Source organism: Equus przewalskii, chromosome 27 (genome assembly GCF_037783145.1).
Source record: "Equus przewalskii isolate Varuska chromosome 27, EquPr2, whole genome shotgun sequence".
NCBI classification, from domain to species: Eukaryota; Metazoa; Chordata; class Mammalia; order Perissodactyla; family Equidae; genus Equus; species Equus przewalskii.
This window is the reverse complement of record NC_091857.1, coordinates 8089428-8111937: the sequence shown is the minus strand read 5'-3', so window position 1 is coordinate 8111937 and position 22510 is coordinate 8089428. Positions and strand designations below refer to the sequence as shown.

The window sequence follows — 22510 nt, the reverse complement described above, 5'->3', positions numbered from 1 at the left end:
ACTTATCGCGTGTGTCTCTACAGACTTGTTTGGTTTTGACTATAAGCTATCTGCAGGTCGGGGTCAAGTTTTATCCATGTTTGTCTCCCAACACCCAGTACAGTACACCTCCCACATAGTAAGGACTCAACAAGTTTTCTCTGAAAAAATAAATATTTGATTTTTTCTGCCAAATTGAGATCATAAGATAACTTGGCAATTGGAAATTTAGTAAAGAACAGAATTAACCAAAAAATAATTTCTTTTTAGTTTTGCAAATGAACATAAATAGTATTCTTTTAATAAGACTTCATTATATGCTGATTATAAAAAATTATCTCTATATTTAGCAAATGTAAATAATTAAAAAGCACAAAATCTCCTTAATCCATTTTTATTAATCTTTCCAATTATTACACATCACTAACTAAATGATGTAGACATAGCTTAAAAGCAAAATCATAGTAATTAAATATGAATGTATTTACTTGTCTTTAAGATAGATCTTGATTTTCTCCTTTATGTTCTAAACTCAAAAAACTTATGTACAACTTATATAACATAAATATATTGTAGAAGATCACCTTTGAGTGGTGATATTTAATTACATATTAGATTAATTACATATATAAAGTGAAAAAGATTACAAAATTGTAAGTTAAAAAAGGCTGTGTATATAACTATATATACTATGTACATATACAAATCACATATAATTAATTTAATATGTATATATAAGTAAATATCACCACTCAACAAAAGGCAACATTCTAAAATGCTCAATAAGCTATTAATTTAAAGATTCACAAAATGCCTGATTATCCATACTTAAACACAAGTAGCATCTAAAATAGACCTTTGTATGTGATTTCTACATTTATAACACACATAAGACATGATTCATTAGGCTATGCTCTTTCTTTTCTGAAATCAAAAATCCAAGAAAATTGAATCACTTTTAAATGAACCAACGTGTTTATTAGATCTGTGTGGTGTAAGAAAACTTCAATTGCTACTCTATGTCATACTGATACAGGCATAAACTCTCAGGTTAAACTTCTCTCTTTGTAGTACAAGTTTCAATTTGGATTTTAAAAAGCTTGAGGCCATCAATTTTCACATCTTTCCCCACTCCCATTTCAGAAATCAGAGACCCAATTTCAGGAAAATACTGGCAAGTTATATGGAGGTTTAACATGTTCAAGAATAAATCTGCCTGCCATTAAGGCAATTCCATTAAAATAAAGAATATTTAAACCACTTACTATTAGCAGCTTTTCTGGATTCTAATTTAATAAAATCAAACAAAGTGAATAATCATGTTTTTATTAACTACTGTATTGATCAGATTCAAAAGGTTTAAAATTTGAAACAAAATCATTAAAATATTTCTGTCGCTTTTAACCACCTCATAATTCTTGTCCCAAACACTCTCCTCCATCACTGAAGGGCTAGACCACGGTACGACTTTTTGAACAAACTAAGCTCCTCCATCGTCTCTTGACCATTGACCATCTGCCCACTGCACAAACCCTTTGAATGCGACACTCAGGAGACAGAGAACTGCCTGTTTCTCTGTGCCTGCGCCTGGTCTCCACTGAGCACAGTAAGGAAATCTCCACAGCCAGGGACTGCTGTCCCACTTGAGACTATGGGGACTCAAGCTCTCTGATACCAGGTAGACACTCAACACAAACCAAGGTCATATGTCCATCCCTTCAATCCTAACTCTATGTGACTACTTTCTCTCTAAATTCCTCTTAAGTTCCCAAAGAAATGAATGAACTAGATCTCAGATGGAGCACTATCAATCAAGTAAGACAATAAGAGCTAGATACAGATACAGCAACTAAAAAGTAGTAAGGTGATATACCTTCAGTTCTAATATTGGATCAGGCACACAGCAGAAAAGCAAGTGTGCATTAAACAAATAGTTACCAGAGTTACTCATTTTATAGTTACATGTAATATGCATTTTTAAAACTACAATAGCAATATTCCTCATCTTAAAGTATGTACCAAACATTTGCTAATAATTCATCTTCTTTATCATTACTACCTATCCTAAAAGAATGAATATCTCAAAACCATTCCATAAGAGTAGCATAATCATAAATCACAATTTTAAATCATGGCAAGCCTGTTTTTTAAAAAAGGTTAAACCATCTATGATTCTCTTTACTGTTTGGCTTTCCCACACTAGACACTATAATTGTCATTTGTAAGGATGATTAAGTCCTACTAAAATAACTCAACTGATCACCTACCCAAAACCCCCCTCTTCCCCTAAGCAGTACACTCAAAAGTCAGGTGGTTCTCCTGCATTACCCACTGCAACACATTCACACACACACTTATAGTTACACATATACTTACTTTTACTTATAGAAACAAAAAGTTGTGTATGCTTGTGCATATATATGTGAGTTCTCTTCAAGTCAGCCCTCTTTGAATTTTCCTGTCTCACATCTCAAAGGTGGGAAAGTAAACCATTTAATCACTTATATATCCTATTGCATTATACATATATAATGTTACATACATACTCAACATTGATATCTTATAATTTAGATACCAAATTATCCCAAAAGTATAAATCAGCTTCTAGAGACATAAACATGAGTTTCAGATTCACATCATAGGAGTTACATGTAGTTCAAGAGTATGAAACTGGCATGCCATTGGTAAGCAGACCCTTAATAGAAAGCAATGTGTGTAGAATATTGGTAGCTAAACCTTTCAGTTACTATTTTCTGGATATGTGACTTTTGGCAGTTTATATAATTCCTTGAATTTAAATTTTGCCATCTGTAAAATACAGAAACAACTCTCTAGTACTGTAAAGAAAAGCTGCAAATGGAACTCACTTTCCTTAAAGTTCATGGTCCTCAACTGTTCTCCAGCTCAGAGCCAAAACGGCTTGAATGCAATCCTGGCTCTGCACAGGATAGCAAGTGTGAGTTCTGTAGTCTCTCAATTTGCTCATCTGGCAAATGAGGACAATAACAGTCTCTGCCTCAATGGGCTACTAGGAAGATTTAGTCTAAGAGTTTGCATCAAGCACTTATTGTACAGTTAAGTGTTCACAACACCTTATATATTACATCGATATACAATAATATTGTATATAACCACCTCTTCTTTGAAAAGCCCTCCCCTCTTTCTGTGTTGTGATAGGGGATTCTTCTCATTTCCGAACGCTGCTTCTTCTCTCCTGCCTTAACCACTTCTTCTTCCTCATCCTTACACCCCCAAATGTGAGCTTTTCATGGTTCTGTCTTCGACTGTCTACTACTATCGTTCCAGTGATTTGTAAACAAAATATTGAAACTTTTGGTGAACGGATGAATCCAAATTCCATAAGAAAGGACTATTTTATCCTGGAGAAACTTAAGAGTAGGGTTTACCAGGTATAGTCTACATATTGCATAGAGAAATTCTGTTATGCTTTCAATTTGAGACAACACCACCACCAATGAGCCTAGTAAGGGAGTCTACACCTTCAAAAGGTAACCTAGCAAGGGCATGTTTTGACAAACTAGACGATAATGCTGATGTTGTCCATTTAAACTTTGGAAAATGCCAAGCAAAGGCAAAAAAGGGTGAGTGAAGACCTTTACTGTGAATGTACTAGATGTCAGGCACCATGCCAAGAGCTCTCACACACACAACTTCATCTGATCTTACTTGCTGTACAGCAAGGATCTTCCAACAGGGCTGATGATGAAGGTGTGAAACAAAATAAAGTCCAGAGCAGGATAATCCGTCAGCTTGCGAGAATGACTCCCCATTGTCTGCATGCCTAACAGGACCGTGCTCTCTTACTGAGCCTCTGAGCGTGAATGGTCTCGATCTTCACCGAGAAAACATTAACAACTCTATCATGTTGCAATTACCTTTGGGGTAATGATGGTATATTTATAGGAGATTTCAGTTTGTGATTACCTCACCCTGTGGAGAGGAGGAAAAAGGAGAACAAATATGGACCATTTTCTATAGAAGCTGTTCCTTTAAAAGAAAAATGAAAGCTATAGTGAATAGACTTACCTTTTAACAGAGTTTATTTTGATTTAATATGTACAGTTAATCTGAGATACTTTTCTGCTAGTCAGGATGACCTAGACACAAAAAAGGTCTTAATTCCAGAAGGATATAGCTATAAAGCACTTAAAGTAATATTGCTACTCATCTGAGTAGGTCTTAGGAGAAAGTAAGCCAGTAAAAGATAAAACCTCTTTTCTGACTTAGGAATCCTTCAAAAAAGGGACTGTTGACAAGTTGATTGACAGGAGCCACAGACCTGATCACAACGCAGTTGCAGCAACTGGTATCAATCCTCTCCCCAACCTCGACTCTGGCTTTTGTCAAGCAGGGGAACTGGCATGGCCTAAAATATAGCCCAAACCTCAGCATCTGCCAGAACAAGGAACCCTCATGTCCTGACACTAGGGAATGCATTTCCAGGGCTGAGGGGTATGGTCAAGATTAGTAGTTGACTACACATCCTTCTGCATTCAACTTACTTTTTTGTAATGCCTTGGGCTAGAAGTGCACAATTAGATAGGGCCACAGAATGAGCTCGGAGCACTCTATTTTCCTCTAATTAACCTAAAACTGACTCCGCAACAACAGAGTTTGCAAATTTGGCAAACACATGAACCCAACATATATTCTCATTTATGTTTCCTTTTCTACTTTGATAGCTTCATTCTTCATATGCTTTACCTTTTAGGAAAGTGCTATCCCCTGGACAGTATTACAAACGAGAAACCAACCCATCAGGTGATAACACTAAGAACACTAGGAAATACAATCTATAGTAATTAAGAAGTTGTGTTGATGAGGTGTTAGGAGAGTTGAGGAGGCAGATCCCCCTTTTATTTCCAGTTCTTAGTTTAGTTCGATAAGTTTGGTTACTTACTCCATCAAGAGAAAAGTAAACCATACTTGGATCCAATATACTAAGTTATAAAATTCTTTCAGAAACTTTCTTTATATATTCACTGTAATAGTTCAATTAAAATGTACCTTTTGGGGGCTAAACTTTATAAAGAATCCCTATTAAAGGAAAGTCCTGAATACAAGTTAAATACAAACTAACCATAAATTTAATTTAAGATTTTAAACCTATTTCTAACTTAAAGGGAGGTTAAAGCAATCTACTTTTAATTAAATATATCTATGGCAACTTAATTCCAAATCTTAAGGTTCTGCAACCCAATTTCTCATGATAAGAATATTACTAAAACTCATCTGCATTGAATGACAATCTTCCATTCCTCTCGGCTCTCTGAATCCATTATCTCTCTCATGGGAATGAATGCTTTGCTATGACTGATGATGAATAAGATATATAGGACAAATGATGCACTTTTTCATTTAAAAGACTAAAAAAGAAATTCACTTCAGTCTCCTTTCTGCCTAGTTTCATTAAAATCTAAATACAGCTTTTCTAAGAGATTTTTTCCTAGCTCAGTTCAGTTTGACAAAAACTGTCTCATGTATCATTTAAATCAATTACAGATTCTCTGGAAATACACCTCAAAATTTCATTTGAACACTTATGGTTTAAAAATAAACACACAAAATATCACCAAAATAAATAAGTGATCAAAAAATCCTAAAAAAAACACAGTATCATGAAAGAGCATATTGTTTATAATTATTACTAAATTATAATCTAAGAGTTGTTTCATCTTCAGAGTTGTTTCAACTTTAGAAAGTACTTAGGAAAATATCTTCATGTAAGTCTTAATTTCCTAAAATATCTTTATAAAATAGTATATTTAATCATTTATTTTTTTTTCCTAAAAAGTCATTCAGCAATGGCTACAATACTTAGAATAACATCAAAATCTCAATTTAATTTTACTACTAAATGAGCTTAGGCAATTACTGTTAGTTAAGAGGAGACTATCCATTTCCCCTGCTACATAAGAAGGTTATTGTCTCTCTTTGCATCACTGATTTCCACGGCTCAGCACAGTGTCAGCCACTTAGAAGGTGTTCAATAAATGGTGCTACCTAAGGGAATAAAAGCAGGGAGGGATGAAGGAGAAGTTGTTGAATTTAAGTTCCCGAGCTTTCACATGCTCTTCTCACTTCAAGTTTTTTGTGGTTTTTTTGGGTGAGGCAGATTGGCCCTGAGCTAACATCTGTAGTCAATCTTCTTCTTTTTGCTTCAGGAATATTCACCCTGAGCTAACATCCCCAAGAGATTTTTAAAATAAATCTCCTTTTAAAAAATCACCATGTACTATGACGTACAACCATATATTTAGTAAAGTAGAATGTTATTTGAGAGATACTACAACGTTAACAGAGTAACTATTTTAAAATCATATTCTACAACTCCGGAGAAGAAGAACTTTGATTTTACTTGCCCAGAGTTTAGATGTACTAGTAATCATATATGCATTTTTTTAGAAGCCTCTAATAAATTGCTACAAAGCTAATTGCTTGCTTTAAATGGATTAAGAAATCAAGCTCCATCTTCTTTTCCCTAAGAACCCAGACCCTTTTGTAAACCTGAAACTCTTCTGCTTCTTAATATTAGTTACTAGCCTTGCTCAGGATTAATAAGATCAAAGACATAACCAAGGAAAAGAAGGAAGGGAAAGAGGCAGGAAAGAAAGAAAAGAGGGAGAGAGGAAGGGCAGGGAAGGGATGGAGCAAGGGAGGGAGGGAGAAAGAAACCAAGGCACCAACATTGTTTTCATCCTCTTTGAATAGAGACTAGTTACATAATACACTGATGTTGCTATTTAAAGAAGTTGGGAGTCACTTAGAAGAAAATAAAGTCAGAAATGCCCCTAGTGATCTGTGTTCCCTCTAAAACATGTTAAGAGAAACCTGGGTAGCCACTCTGGTTATTATTCCCCTTTCTCCTTGCTAGGAACCACCTTAAGAACCCTCTGAGTTTGTCAGACCTGCTGCAGACCTTGGAGGCTGACCTCAACAGACTCAACCCCAGGACTCTCCTGCACTCCAGCTTCACGTAGGGACTGGCCAATGGGAGCCATGGGCATAAGAGAAATGGTAAGATATTTAGCACCCTCTTCCTTCTGACAGCAGCTGCCTTTCTCTCTGGCCACACAGATCCTGTCATGGGGTTCCTCCTTCAGGACTCCAGCGCTAACCACTCCCTCCTTTCCCATACCTACGCCTGCCCAAAGGGGCAACAGCTTCCAATTCTGTTTGTTCCCTTAACCCTGACCGGCCTTCTGTCAACAGCCGTTCACGAGACTCTCTCCAGCGATGCCCCTGAGCATGCCATCTGTGTCCTGCTGCTCCCTAATACAGAAGCTAAAAACATGTGACTCTCAAGAAAAACTCTTCAACAGAAGCAAGTCTGCAAATAACTACCACCTACAGCTGACACGATTGTTCACTGGAGCCAAGCACACTTATCAGTCAGCTGAGACAGCAAGAATAAAGCAAGCAAGTCAGAGCAGCCCAGGTGAAAAATAAATTCCTATGAAGTGCCCAGAATTGTCAATCTGCACATGGTTCACTCACGTTTGATCGTGATGGGGCTCTCTCATCACCTATTTCCCCCTTATTGGGATGAACATGTTTGAGCAAACACATCTTCACATTTCTATCCATAAAGCAATGTCTAGATTAAGCATATACCTGCCTGGCATATCTGTTTCATCAACTGGCAAGTACAGCAGCTACATTTATCACCATAGAGATACAATTCACTTATATTTTAATAAGTAGTTTTTAATTATATGGCCATGGTTACTCACATAATGATAGCCTTTTAAAAATATCTTCCAAAATCTTTTCTCATTATTGTTACAGAAACAATGTAAGCACTTAAGTATTTAATGATGTTTCTATAGGTTAATTCAAAAAGCTAAAAACGAATGAACTCGGGGCTGGCTGCGTGGCCGAGTGGTAAGTTCGCGCACTCCGCTGCAGGAGGCCCAGTGTTTCGTTGGTTCGAATCCTGGGCGCAGACACGGTACTGCTCATCAAACCACGCTGAGGCAGCGTCCCACGTGCCACAACTAGAAGAACCCACAACGAAGAATATACAACTATGTACCGGGGGGCTTTGGGGAGAAAAAGGAAAAAAATAAAATCTTTAAAAAAAAAAAAAAGAGTGAACTCTTACATTATGGCAAATATTGTTCATTGCAGTTAAGTGTAAGACCAGGATTATGAATACTTGTCCACAGTCCAACAACGTGACCCAGTGCCACTATACTAGTCTGTCTGGGCTTCCGTAGCAAAATAACACAGACTGGGTGGCTTCAACAACAGACTTTATTTCTCACAGTTTTGGAGGCTGGGACATCCAGGATCAAGGTGCCAAAAGACTCAGTTCCTGATGAGGACTCTCTTCCTGGCTTGCTGACTGTCACCTTCTCACTGTGTCCTCATGTGGTAGAGAGACAGAGAGCTCTGGTCTAACTCTTCTTGTAAGGACACTAATCCCACTGCAGGGTCCCCCTGACCTCATCTCAGCCTAATTACCTCCCAAAGACCTCACTTCCAAACACCATCGCATTGGGGGTTAGGGCTTCAGCACATGAATTTGGGGGGGACACAAACATTCAGTCTTCAACAGCCACCTAAAGGAGACCCTTTCCAGGATCATGTTAAAACAGAGCCTTACTTTTTTTCTTCTACTGAAAACCTTTATTCATATCCTATCATTTTCTAAACTCCCAAATATTTTCTCCATTCTGCCATTTTCCTCCCAGGAAAACTCCTCCCAAGGAACTTCTTCAAAGAGTCTTCTCCACCCGCTCCCTTCCAAGCTGTTTGTTCTCCAAGCCTCCTGCACAACTTGACTACCTCTCTTTCCGCTTAACTGTCTCCTTAGCTTGAATCTCTGGTTCCTGCATCTCATGTCTTCCTCTTTCTTGGTTTATTCCCTCATTTTTCTGGCATCCATACATAACCTCCTAAGAATGCTTTGAAGACAGACTTTCTTTGTCTTCCTACCTACCTGAATATGTCTTAACCCTGCCCAGACTCCTGACTGATAAACTGACTAGGGAGTAAGAACCAAATTTCCTCCACCCCAGAAATCTGAAGTAATTAGTTCATTGTTCTCTACCTCCCACCATAAGTGATGAGTCCATCTGATTCTCTCCTAGGAGATAGGTGTTTTTCTTTCTTTCTAGAAGATTCTCCTAAATAAAGAAAATATGGGTCACTGCTTTGGGTAGTACACTGCCAACCATGTGCTAGGAAAAGAGAGTATGGCTGTGACTTCTCTCATGAAGATGGAGTAGGGGAGATGAAAAGAAAAGATAAATGATACCACAGCAGCCACTAGCATATAAATGATACAAGTCCTCAAAAAGGAGAGCAATACATCATCAACATTAAATTCTACCCCAAAAGACTGTGATTCAGGAAGTTGTTATTTATCCCAGAATCTTCATTTTACCAACACCCAAGTTACTCTGTTTCAAGTGATATATGGACCACACACTGGGAAAAATTATTTTAGACATAACAAAGCATGATGTAGATGAAATTGTTCCCCAGTAGAAGGAGCACCAAAAACCCTGTTTAAAGTAAAGCATAATTAATTTGCTACAATGCAGTAAAAGAATATAACATATCTCTCACGGCTGAGTTTTCCAGAATTTTGAATAAAATAACTGAAAATCTATAATACATATCTGTTTACCATAAAAAGACTTAAAATGTCACAAAGTTGGTAAACCTAACTTTAAAAAAATTATTAAAAATACTTGAAAAGAAGCAGGGCCACTGAGCTGAAGCAGGCCAGGGGTGCTTTAGAATACCTAAAATACGATGTGAAAGGTGTCCTGTAGACTTCTGTAACTCGGCAGGCCTAACGGAAGGGAAATACTGTTCCAGCGATGAGAGGCCAGAGTGGAAACCACTCTACCTACTGCAAATAGAGGGACTTGATACAAGTCATTGGTTACACAGGTAATAGGAGAACTGAGAATTCAACCAAAGGACAATTAAGTAACCCAGGGATTCGCAACAATAGAAATCTGGTAACACCTCTAAGGGGGAGGCAGAATTACTGGAACCCCGAAGCCAGGGCCATCTAGCAGAAGCTGGAAGCAAGGGAAACCTTCCTGGCAGGAGGCAGGCTCACAGAAAGAAAAGCAACAAGAACTACAAGACACACCTGCTGCAGGAGACACAGCCTGCGTCACTTTACAGAGGAGTCGGCAAGGGAGCAGGGGAGAAGTCCCAGGCTTCTCCCTCCTCCCACCCTTCAGTCTTCCACTAGCACCTCCCAGTAAACCAACTCAATGGAAGCACAGGCCAAAGGAGCTTGGGAAATGTGATGCAGAGTAGAACAGGGCAGGTGAAAGGATCTTAGGGCAAATAAGCAAATGACCAGCACATCAAAATACCTGAATTTGGTCAGAACATCAACCAAGGTAACCCAAGAGAACTGAAAGCACATGTTCACATAAGATCTTGCACATAAACATTTATAGAAGCATTATTCACGACGGCCAAAAAGTGAAAACAACCCAAATGTGCATCTGCTGAGGACTAGATAAACAAAATGTGGTGTATCTATACAGTAGTAATATTATTCAGCCATAAAAACGAATGCAAGACCATTAGATGCTACAAAATGAATGAACCTTAAAAACACTATGCTAAGTGAAAGAAGCTAGAAACAAAACATATGTATTATATGATTCCATTTACATTAAATGTCCAGAATAGGCAAATCCACAGAGACAGAAAATAGACGAGTGGTTGCCAGGGAATGGAGGGAGAGGGGAACTGGGACTAACTACTAATAAGTATGACGTTTCTGTCAGGAGTGATGGAAATGTTCCGGAAAAATACAGTGATAATGGTTGCGCAACGTAGTGAGTATACTAAAAACCAGTGAAGTGTATACTTTGAAATGTATACACTTCAAAGTGTATAACATGAAATTCATGTTATGTGAATTACATCTCAACTTTTAAAACGTTAGAATAAAAAAATAAAATAACTAACAAGTGAGAGTAGATAATAAGTCTCTAAGATTTAGGTTAACAGTCATTTAGTCTCCATGATCGTTGGGCAGTGACAACCGCACAATGGTATCACTACTGAAGGTCAGTGATACTTGCAGAGAATGTGGTACTATTTTCAGGTTCCTAATCTCTAAATAACACATTTGAGGTACTTCTGCCACTGATTTACAAGCAACTAAGATGGCTAAGTCATTTTTTTCAGGAATCCATCATAAGAAGTGGGTCTCTGGCAGTCCAAATTAAAATGAATACTTTCACAGTTTCACATGAGGAATTGCCAAGCTACAAAGAAGCAAAATCTTTTTTGTTTTCAACATCTGTTCAAGCTTAAACATACCTCTAAATTTTTCTAAAAACAAAATAGTTGGACAAGGATTGAAAATGTAAAGAATACAAGCCAGTAATAGGAAAAGGGGACAAAAATGTAAGGAGAGAGCTCCAGACTCAAAGCTTGACAATAAACCTTCAACTGCAAGACAACTGAAAAGACTAAGCTTCACAACTCATCAGTGGAGTCCAGCTGACCTACTTGGGACAACTGTCTGGATAAGCAAAACAGACAGTGTTGTACCCCTTTTACAAGTTTACTACATTTCTGTAAACCTCTCTACAATGCAGAATGAAATTCAGTTATGTTATCTGCAGCATAAGAAAGGGAACATCAATAAATAACATCAGAGTTGCCTTAAATGTCTCTCATAAGTGACAGCTTCTTGGAATAATACAATTTGAACTTAAAATAGTGAAGCTGTGATCAAAATACAGTGAATGTTGATATATGTTATAATTAGTCACACTTGGGGCTGGATATGATTATTATAAAATAGAACAACACTTCTCTAAGAAAACACCTAATTTGATAAGAAAATAATATGAATAACATACCTTCTTTGTGTAGGTAAATGGTGAGCCTAACAAAGTCACTTTAATGGATAAACTTATGAAAATTTCAAAAGACAACTGCTGACGAACAACCATAAATAAAATAATTCTACAGACACTAACGACAAGTGAAACACAAAAGCTGAAACCTAACAGAAAGTATTATATTATCCAAACAGCATAAATTTTTAACAGGATATTTATGAAATAGCAACACGAAACTATAATTATTTATGTCACACAGTTCAAAATCTACCTCCTAGCATTAAGGTCTCTAACAGCAATCTCCTGAAATCCCAGGAGGTAAGGATGCTTCCCTATGAAAATAATCCCATTAGGCATTATAACACAGCTCTCTGATCCAGCACAACTCAGGCCAGAAGCCGGTAGATATATTGAAAATATTGGTTAAAGCAGAGAATGATAAAATATGTGTAAAGTATGTGTGTGTGTGTATATATATATATACACACACACATATACACAAACAGTAAAAATTTTGTTTTAACTTACAACACAAATAAAAATATTCACCTATCTTCTGATGTAAGACCAAAGACATTCCTTTGAGTTTAGTTCCTTTGATTAGGATTTGTATCACCGTTATTATAAGAACCTACCCCTACAATGCAAGATTTATAATTTCCAATTCCCTTTAGAATGAAAACTAAAAGATGCATACAAAATAATCTATACGTGAAATTGTTAGATTTTTTTTCAGTTTGCTTGTGCATACTTAATTCAAAATAATTTTTTCCAACTTGTTCTTCTGAGATTTTTGCATTACTCAATAATTTTCTTTCCTGTCATGCTCATAGTTCATCACTTTATATAACGTTATGTTATAGAAGTAAAACGAGAATTAGTACTCGCAGGATTGGAGGCGGATGGGAAACTGGCTCACTATAGGCACATGATGCAACTGGCAGAAACAGAACTGCACATGTGGTAGACCAGACTCTACTACTCGTGCCTGCTCAGTATCCTGTGGGAAGCTGTCAGTGTCACTTACAGTGAGCCTGTCAAGGAGACATAAACTCAGTAAATCTAGGAAGTGGACATAGGTTAAGTAAACCTCCACTGTGCATCTACTCAATTGAAAATGAACAATCCACCAGTGAAGAGAGACAAAGGGGGGTGAAAGAATCAACATCAGGTTGGAAAGTTGGAGAAAGTACTGACAACTTTCTACAAAACACCTATTGGCTGATCAGTTATTCTAAGTTCACATACATCAAAGAAGTCATCTCTCAGCACAGGTGCCAGTTTGATTAACAGCCCTGAAGCCTTCGACCTCTGCCTTGTAGTTTGCTACCCTTTTGCCAAAATAAACAATATCAAGAGTCCCCAGACCACCCCAGAAATTTGCTTTCTAGAAATATCACAATCTCCAGTAAGCCAAACTGAAGGGAAGCCACATAACAAAAATGTATTCATAGAGAACCCACAGGGACTTGAAAATATCTACCTGATAGAAGACTCCTTGAAGTTCCACTTGAACCCAGAGGTCAGTAGATTCCAAAGAAACCTTCTCAACAATCTAAGTAGGGAGCACTACCCTACCTCACCAGGGCCCATCCGCTGCCACAAAAAAAGACTACAAGATATTTACAATGTCAAAAACTCTGGAACGTTTACACTTTATATTATGAAAATGTGTTATTTGCCACGGGGGTCATTTACATTATTGTTCCTAATTTTTCATGAGCCTCCACAAAAGAGGATTTTGCTTCCATGCCTCATTGACATAAGGCTAAGCCAAATTATTTGGTTAATAAGTACAAGTCACATCTGCCACTTCTAAGCTGAAGCTTTTAGAGCCATGACAGGCTTCCTCCATTGCCCTTTCTCTCTGCCATGAGATCAGCATGTCCCACACTGGAGCTGCTCCAACACCCTTGATCCTGGAAAGAATGCGACACTTGGGACAGAGCCACGGCTGATGACTATAGCCAACATGAGCAAGAAATAAGCCTTTGTTGTTGTAAGTCATTACAATGTTGGAGTTTTTGGTAACATGACACCACAGTGAAACTTCACTAACAGCCACCACAGATTTAGGTGAAGGACGGGGACACAAAGGAGGCTGACATCAGAACTAGATTTTCTACACTTCCAACCTTACAGGGACTCTAAACCATAAATAATGATCACTCATTTTCAGATCAGTGTTTCCCAAACTTTCAATGATGATGAATCAGTTTCCTTTTTTTTTTTAATTTTCCAGTCTATTATAGGCCAATACTTGTGTGAAATATGATAAAAGGAATTATTAGAAAATCAAAATAAAAAAAGACTTGCAAAATTTAAGCCCCGATTTTTGAACTATCATTATTAGGTTCAACAGAAATAAAATTACTCTGTCAAACTGTTATTAAAGTTTCTAAATGCTTACTCCCAATTTCTGACAATATATCACTGCAAACCAGTTACAGTGCACGGAACCACACTGGTCCACAGAGTACACTTTGAGTAGCACTGTGTCAGAGCATATGGAATTAAGAAGTATAAAGTCTTTGGCAATGATGTAAAACTTCTTGGCAACTATATAACTAGAAACTCAATTATACACAAATTTCATCTAGAAAAAGGTAAAATTCTCCTTAGTATTTTTCCCACTCTGAAAAACTATCTGTGGTTTCTTTTCTTCTGTATTTTTTTCATAAAAATGAGGGTGTTTTTTCCCCCTTTTTTTCAGTCTATCAATGATAGACATTTAGGTTATTTGAAAAGTGCCTAGCTTCCAGACTTAGTAATTTTAAATGAAATGTTTTCAGTTATGGCGAATAGGAACCCAATTATTTTATATTGACATATGTAGTTTACTGCCTTTCTCTCTACTTATTATCATCTAGCTACTGGAAAGGAGCTCGTTTTCTTCAATTATTTAGTAACCTGCAATAAACATGATTTACTTGCAAAACCCCAAGTATATTTTAAATCACATTTAACTTTCTAAAGAATCAGTCTTTGCTGTACTGAAGATGATTCAAAGTTTTAGCAATTCATCTCAAACCTTTAAAGTGCTTTCTGGCTTACCCAGAAATACTTTTTGGATGGTAAGATTCCAATGTTGATGAATGTCATTACCTATCCACTGTCCTGTGTTGCTGTAGCAGTTGCTAGCTGCTTAAAAAGCTAATTTTCTTAAAAAATGATTGAAAGAAAAAGAAATGATTGTTTCATTTTCACACAAATGAAGAAGAATATGCGAAATATATTTAAATTGAAGCTGCTTTCCAAGTTTTAAAAATGTGGATGGCAAATCCAGATCCACCTCAGTTTGGGCAAAACAGAGACTAAAATCATTTGACTCTTGCAAAGCTCAATTGCCTTTTGAAATAAATAGTAATTTTTTTAATAAGAAAAAAAGACCTTTGCAAATGAGAGTATTTCTTCAATCTTGTCAATTAACATTTCTGCAGCACTGACTAATGTACAAAATGTCTTCCCATTTGCAATCTAGTCAGTTTCCAGAGTGACCCAGTTAGGCAAGTAAGAGGAATATCACCACTTTATCCCACTGAGCCAGATGAAAACAGTGTTTAGAGAGTTCAATGATGGTTTCAAACTAGCAATCCCATCATTTTTTTTTTTTGAACACACCAATTCAGGGCAATTTCTTTCTTAAAGATCATTCATATTTGACTACTTTAAGCAGTTGTACCTAAAATATTTTCAGGTTAGTTGGCAAAAAATACACTAGAACAACAAACATACACAACAGCAGCCATATTATGAATAGGCCCTGAGAAAAATGTATAGTGCGATTTCTAAAACGATAGAAAGAGGAGAGAGACATCAGAACTATTTGCTAAAGTATTTTGATTGCAGGTATAATTTTCCATAATACAGAATTAAAATCTAGACATTCTTTACTTTTAATTTCTTCTGAAACATTATCAGATATAAACAGCTAATCATTTAGATAAAGACTGAATTAGGAAAATTTCCTTTTTTAGGTAAAATTACTAATAGCCAATTTATCTATTGGCAGAAATAAGATTTTTGTTGCTGTTTTTGAAGATCTGCTTTATATTATCTTTGCAGTTGAAGGAAGAGATAGTTACAAAGGCAATGCTTTAAACTACATACACACTTCCACGATAAAAACAATTAAAATTATGTTGCATCTTAAATCTCTGCCATTAGGAAAAGAAGCCATGGATTTTTTTAGGTGAAACTTGAAGTACATATACAGAAGCTAAGCTTACTGTTACATAAGATGACAAAGTAAGAAAGAGAATTGTTAAAAATGATCAGTGTTATATTCAGAGATTATTTCTACAGAATCTTTTAAGTTTATTGCTGTTTCAACTTAGCTAATAAACATGAGGTCATATGAATATAGTTAAATGCTTTAAAAACATTTTAATGTCATTAGCAAAACCACCTAGAACATTTTAATTAAATCTTCATTTGCATTTTTTAATTAAAAAAACTACTGTAATTTTTTAGCTAATTAACACAGATTTTCTTATCCTTTCAGTTTAGTACAAATTTATACATTGGAAGACTTACAATAAAACTGTCTCACCCATTTTTGATCCTGTGAAAAAAACTCAACAAAGAAAAATAACTCTCTTCTTGATGAACTCTTCGAAGAAGAAAGAAGTAGATTTTATGTAAATAAGGGGAAAATGAAATATAGAATCCTTTAATTGTGTTTAAAAAAAACATGATTAGTTCAGTTATTTGTGGGTATCTTTTCAGCTATGCTGTCATCATCATCAAAATTCTGTGTTCTACACAGTCATATTAAATTAATACCCACATGTACATTTTTTCCCAAAGAAATATTCTTTTAAATGCATTATTAACCTAAAATTTTGGTTCTACTCTCAAAGTTTTTTTCTTAAGATTCAAAGCTCTTTAGCGAGAAAAAGATGGATAAAGTGACCTTGAGACTCTGTAACTCTGGGCAGAAAAGAAGATATCCTTTCACCTAGATAAGAAAATAAATTGGACATTTAAATTTTCTCAATATACTGCCTGTTAACTATTTTAACAGTTAACTATTTTCCATCACAATTTCTTTTATCTTAGTCTTTCCAACCTCTCCAGTAAAAATAAAGGCCCATTGACTAAATCTGACGCTCTTTGTCATGTGCCCTTAGACACTAAATAAATATTGGTCGATTGAAAATAATCAAATGAGAGCCAGCCCTGATGGCCAAGGGGTTAAAGTTGGGCACACTCCGCTTCAGTGGCCCGGCTTTGGTTCTCAGTTGCGGAACCACACCACTCATCTGTCAGTAGCCCTGCTGTGGCAGTGGCTCACATAGAAGAACTAGAAGGACTTTCAACTACAATATACAACTATGTACTGGGATTTGGGGAGGGGAAAAAAAAGAGGAAGATAGGCAACAGATGTTAGCTCAGGGCAAATCTTTCCATGCCAAAAAAAAAAAAAAAACAGAAGAAAAGAATTGGATGAATGCTATCTCAAGGATATGGAGAGAAGCCAGCCTGGTGGCACAGCGGTTAAGCATGCACATTCCGCTTTGGCGGCCCGGGGTTTCACCAGTTCGGATCCCAAGTGCTGACATGGCACCGCGTGGCAAGCCATGCTGTGGTAGGCCTCCCACATATAAAGTAGAGGAAGATGGGCATGATGTTAGCTCTGGGCCAGTCTTCCTCAGAAAAAGAGGAGGATTGGCAGATGTTAGCTCAGGGCTAATCTTCCTCAGGGAGTAAAAAAAAAAGGATGCAGAGAGATTTTAAATTATGCGATATACCTTCACAAAAGATAGAACTTTTAAAAATCAATGTACGTTGAAAAAATAAAAGAGGACATTTTTACATTAAAATAGGGACTAAGTAATTTTTAGTTTTCTCTTTACAAAAGATTTTAAAATTATTATACTTTTAATATTTAAGCATTAAATCCCAAGTACTTAAAATTTTTAAACATATGTCTCCAAATGCACATACAGCCCAACTAGATTCACAGGGAACAATTTTTAATAGATCATTGTTAATCATTACATAGCTTCCAAATCTAGCTTTCATATAGCTCCTTTCCCATATTTTTATATTTCCAAAAGCTAGTTAGTGGGTTTCATCATAAATATGGGCAAGGGGGGACCAAATGCAAGTATCAAATTTTCACTGAGGCTGTTAGAGTAGTTTGGGTGTCTTTAGGTAGAATGTGAACTTGAACACTCTCAGTCAAGTCCTCTCAATCTTGAAATAGCAGTAACAAGAACCAATGGAAGGCTAAAACGTGCCTTCATTATAGGTTGACGTCTAAATGGTCTATTAACAAAAATCTAGAAAACTAGCAGTCAAGGCAGTTGCTTAGAGAAGATAAGGAAATAATCAAGTTTAAATAAGAAAAACTTATTAATAACAATTTTAATAATAATTTAAGTGAGACGTTTCCTATCCTCAAAATACATTTCATAATTATCACCAAGCCAAGTTAATCTGAATCAGCAGATCACATGGTCTTTCTCAGAACCTTCCCTGAAGTTTTCAATAACTCCCAGAAACACAGGCAGCCGACATCACCTAACCTGGGGACTGCAGAGTATCAAGTCCTTAGACCTGTGCTTTCTAATACGGGAGCCATTACACACAGGTGACTACTGAACACTTAAAATGAGGTTAGTGAAACTGAGAAACTGAATTTTAAATTTAATTTTAATTACTTCATTAAATTGAAATTTTAAAACTATTCCTCAATTCAGTTACTAGAATTTTTAATTATGTTTCGAAAAACTTGGGTATGCACTTTAAAAAAAACTGAAAGTTTTATTAAATACAAATAGAGATCAAGTATTTTCAATGAAAAAATACATACCAGATTTGGAAGATGTAGTACAAAAGAATGAAAATATCTCATTAACAAATTTGATATCGATTACATATTAAAATAATATTTTGATATATTGGGTTAAATAAAATTTATCATTATTAACATTCATTTTTTTTCTCCTTTTACTTTGTGTGTGTGTGTATGTGTGTGTGTGTGTGTGTGTGTGTGTGTGTGTGTAAGAGGAAGACTGGCCCTGAGCTAACATCTGTGCCCATCTTCCTCCATTTTATACGTGGGACGCCTGCCACAGCACAGCGTGATAAGTGACATGGAGGTCTGCCCTGGGATCCGAACCCACGAACCCTGGGCTACTGAAGCAGACGGCATGAAGTTAACCAGTAGGCCACTGGGGCGGTCTATTCTTTTACTTTTTTAATATTGCTACTAAAATGTTTGAATTACATAAGTGGCTTGCATTATATTTCTACTGGACAGTGCTGCCTTAGACAACACATGTAAAATGAAAACTTTTAAAAAATCAGGTTTCTTAAGGTAAATGTACAGGCAGTAAAATTCACTCTTTTACGTGTACAGTTCTAAAAATTTTAACAAATGTGTGCAGTTATGTAACCACCACCACAATCAGGACATAGAACATTGCCATCACCCCAAAAAGTTCACTCATGCTCCTCGGTAATCAACTCAAACCTGCCAGCGTCAAACCCTGACAACTCTGTTTTCTGTCTCCATAGTTTTGCTGTTTCCAGAAAGTCGTATGAGGTGAATAGTACAGCATGTAGACTTTTGAGTCCAGTAAAATTAAATTTTAAATACCATAACACTCTATGGCACTAAAGGATTATCATTCTGATATTTCCTTTCCTTCTATTACCAACAATTTGCCAAGGCCTATTTTGCAGTTATCCCACTTTTAAAACAGAGCTTTCCTCCTTATCACTATTATATTAACTTATGTACACTTCTAGAATAAAACTGAGCAGATTGTATTATAGTTATTTACATACAGGTCTTCCTTCCTTCTAGAACCACTACGCTTTCCATAAAGATAACAAGGCTGGGAAGACACTTCCCACAGTGCTATAAAAAGGAAAAGGAAAAGAATTGAGTGATGAAGTTTATCCCCTAGATTAGATGTCTACTTTTACTGAGGTCTCAGCAAAGGATCTTAGGCGATCCGGGATCCAAGAACTACAACGCCAGCTCACCACCCACGCCAATATTCTCACCCAGACTGTTAGCAAGCTCTGACAAACCAATAGCAAGTAAAGCTGAAGTAGGCTGCCTGACACTATTTTTCTCATAAACTGTTATTTCTGGTACATGATTTTACAGAACATAAAGTTTTTCAGGAACACATGTATCACATTAGAGCAGAAATGCCTGTACCACACGAAAGTCAAGATTTAATAAGTTCTACAGCTCTATCTGAAAATTTGCATATTTGTAATCATTAATCCTCACATAGTTAAATACATGAAATAAACAAGTCTATGTTTTAAACAGATAAATAAAATATTACCACTGACTTTAATGCTTTCAAAATACTTACTGAAGTCTCCAGTAAGAAAAACTCCTTCTGCTCCCGGGGCCCACTCTTTGCAGTATAAGCCCCCGTCAGCACATCTGTGGACGCCAAATGATTCATAACCTCTGGAAAACTTGTCAATACCACCTTCATTCTTTCCAATGTTGTCCAAAGTCTGGCTAAACCGGTTATACCTTTGAAAAAGCGCAAAAGAAAGAACTTAGAAAATTAAATTGTCTCCCAGAAAAGCTACTGTAATTAAGTAGCTACTTTACTCTTATTCAGAGAAAGAAAAAAAAAAAGACATCATTAAAGAGGAAAAATGTGAATAATTTCATTTATTGGGAGAGCTTACCTGATAGGATAAAATCATCTCTTATCTCAAATAAACTGAACTAATGCAACTAACGTTTTTTGTAATTTCAAGCATTTTGGTATAAAAGACGAAATACGATGATTATGTTATCCATGATTTGAGATTTACTTATTTATATTTTTTTTTGGTGAGGAAGACTGGCCCTGAGCTAACATCTATCACCAATCTTCCTCTTTTTGCTTGAGGAAGATTGTCACTGAGCTAATATTTGTGCCAATCTTCCTCTATTTTGTATGTGGGACACCTCCACGGCATCGCTTGATAAGCAGTGTGTAGGTCCGCACCTGGAATCCAAACCTGTCAGCCACAGGCCACCGAAGTGGAGTGCCCGAACTTAAACACTATGCTACCAGGCAGGCCCACCCATGAATTTTTTTTAAGTCATCATATTGTCAAGTAACTTCTAGGTCAAGACAGTATAATGAAACAGAATCCTACAGAATCCCTACATCTCTCTCCTTTAACTCCTAAGAAAAGGAAAGAAAAATAATCAAAAACCAGCAAGAAAAATAAAATTACCCTACAGCAGAGGGTTTAGCAAGCTTTTCCATTAAGAGATAGAAAACAAATTTTAGGCTTTGCCAGCCATATGGTCTCTGTCACAACTACTCAACTGGTCTCTCAAGCATGAAAGTTGCCACAGATAATATGTAAATGAGTGAGAGTGGCTGTGTTCCACTAACACTTTATTTACAAAGACAAGTGGCTGGCAAATGTGGCCTTTGGGCTGGAGTTTGCCCAGCCCTGCTCCACAGCAACTAATCATGAAAGGAACATAACATCATGTCAAACTACAAAAGCTAGCAGCCTTGAGAAGAAATTGAAGACTCCTTCCCAGGCAGGAGCAAGAAGAACACATGGCTGCTCCTGCCCCTCTGCCAGATCCCTGGAGTCCACATGCAGCACTGGTACACCAGAAGAATGCTACTATCGTCACTAATACCCCCAAATCTGGGGAGAAGCAAACTAGGACAAAACTGGTGAAAGTGGAGAAGTGAAGCACGTGGCAGGTGCTCTCCACCAGACATGGAGGTTCCAGATTTATGCAATGAACTGAGCAATTTCCCCATACCCTGAGGACAAGCAATAAAAGTCCCAGAAAGATGGCATGGATCCAAGCAGGGGCTGGATATGACATTTGAGAAACTGACTACTGAAGAACACTCCAACTGAGCTGAACAGAAAACGAATCTTTCCACAAAGGTTTCACACTATACTTCAACTTAACCATGAATTCAACAAAATAAGAGCTGAGAGGTTATATGACAAAACAGCACAACAAAAAGTAAAATGAGATTGCAGACCTAAGAAAACAAAAGGAGAAACAAAATATATTATTGAAAAATAATAAATAAATTAGAATTGACAAGGAACAGAATATACATATAAAAAATAAATTATTAGTTAAATGAATAAATAATTGTAAATTGATAAATAGAGAAGAAAAAGACAAATTGAATACAGGATATACTGAAAGAAGCTAAAAGATAAGCAGTATTGACAAAAATGATCCAAATAAGGATAGCTGGTCACTCTGAAGAACAAAACTAAATATAAAAGGTGTAAAACTGGAATTTTTTTCTTAAAGAATTAAATCTTTATATTAAAAAGAACGCAATGTTTCAAGAAAAATTTGGAAAACAAAGAAACACACAAACATGTACACACAACATCTCCCAGTTTAAGCTACTGAAACTCAAAGGATAAAGAAATAATTCTATAGACAGCAAGTATCAAAGCAAGGAGAGGGGCATTTTTTTTCCTAAAGAACATTATATTGAAGACCAAAAGATAACAAAGACAAGCCCACACAATTCTGAGAAGAAAAGTAGTAATCTAAGGATATTATATTAGACAAGCTCCCTCTCAAACCCAAGGAATTCTTTAAATATTATCAAATTTAAAAATAATTTTAAGTCTAAGACACTAATGAACCATTCTTGGAGGAAAACAAGACTAGTTTCCATAAAAAT

General features: G+C 36.3%; 1 protein-coding gene across 1 annotated transcript in view; it reads right to left on the bottom strand.

Annotated features, from left to right (window-relative positions):
- The window catches only part of GBE1 (1,4-alpha-glucan branching enzyme 1), a 246641-nt gene that overhangs the window by 179213 nt on the left and 44918 nt on the right, over positions 1-22510 (bottom strand). Inside the window, exon 2 of the mRNA XM_070597715.1 lies at positions 20186-20355. Coding sequence (XP_070453816.1) covers positions 20186-20355 — 170 coding nt within the window. The remainder of the gene's footprint in view (positions 1-20185; positions 20356-22510) is intronic.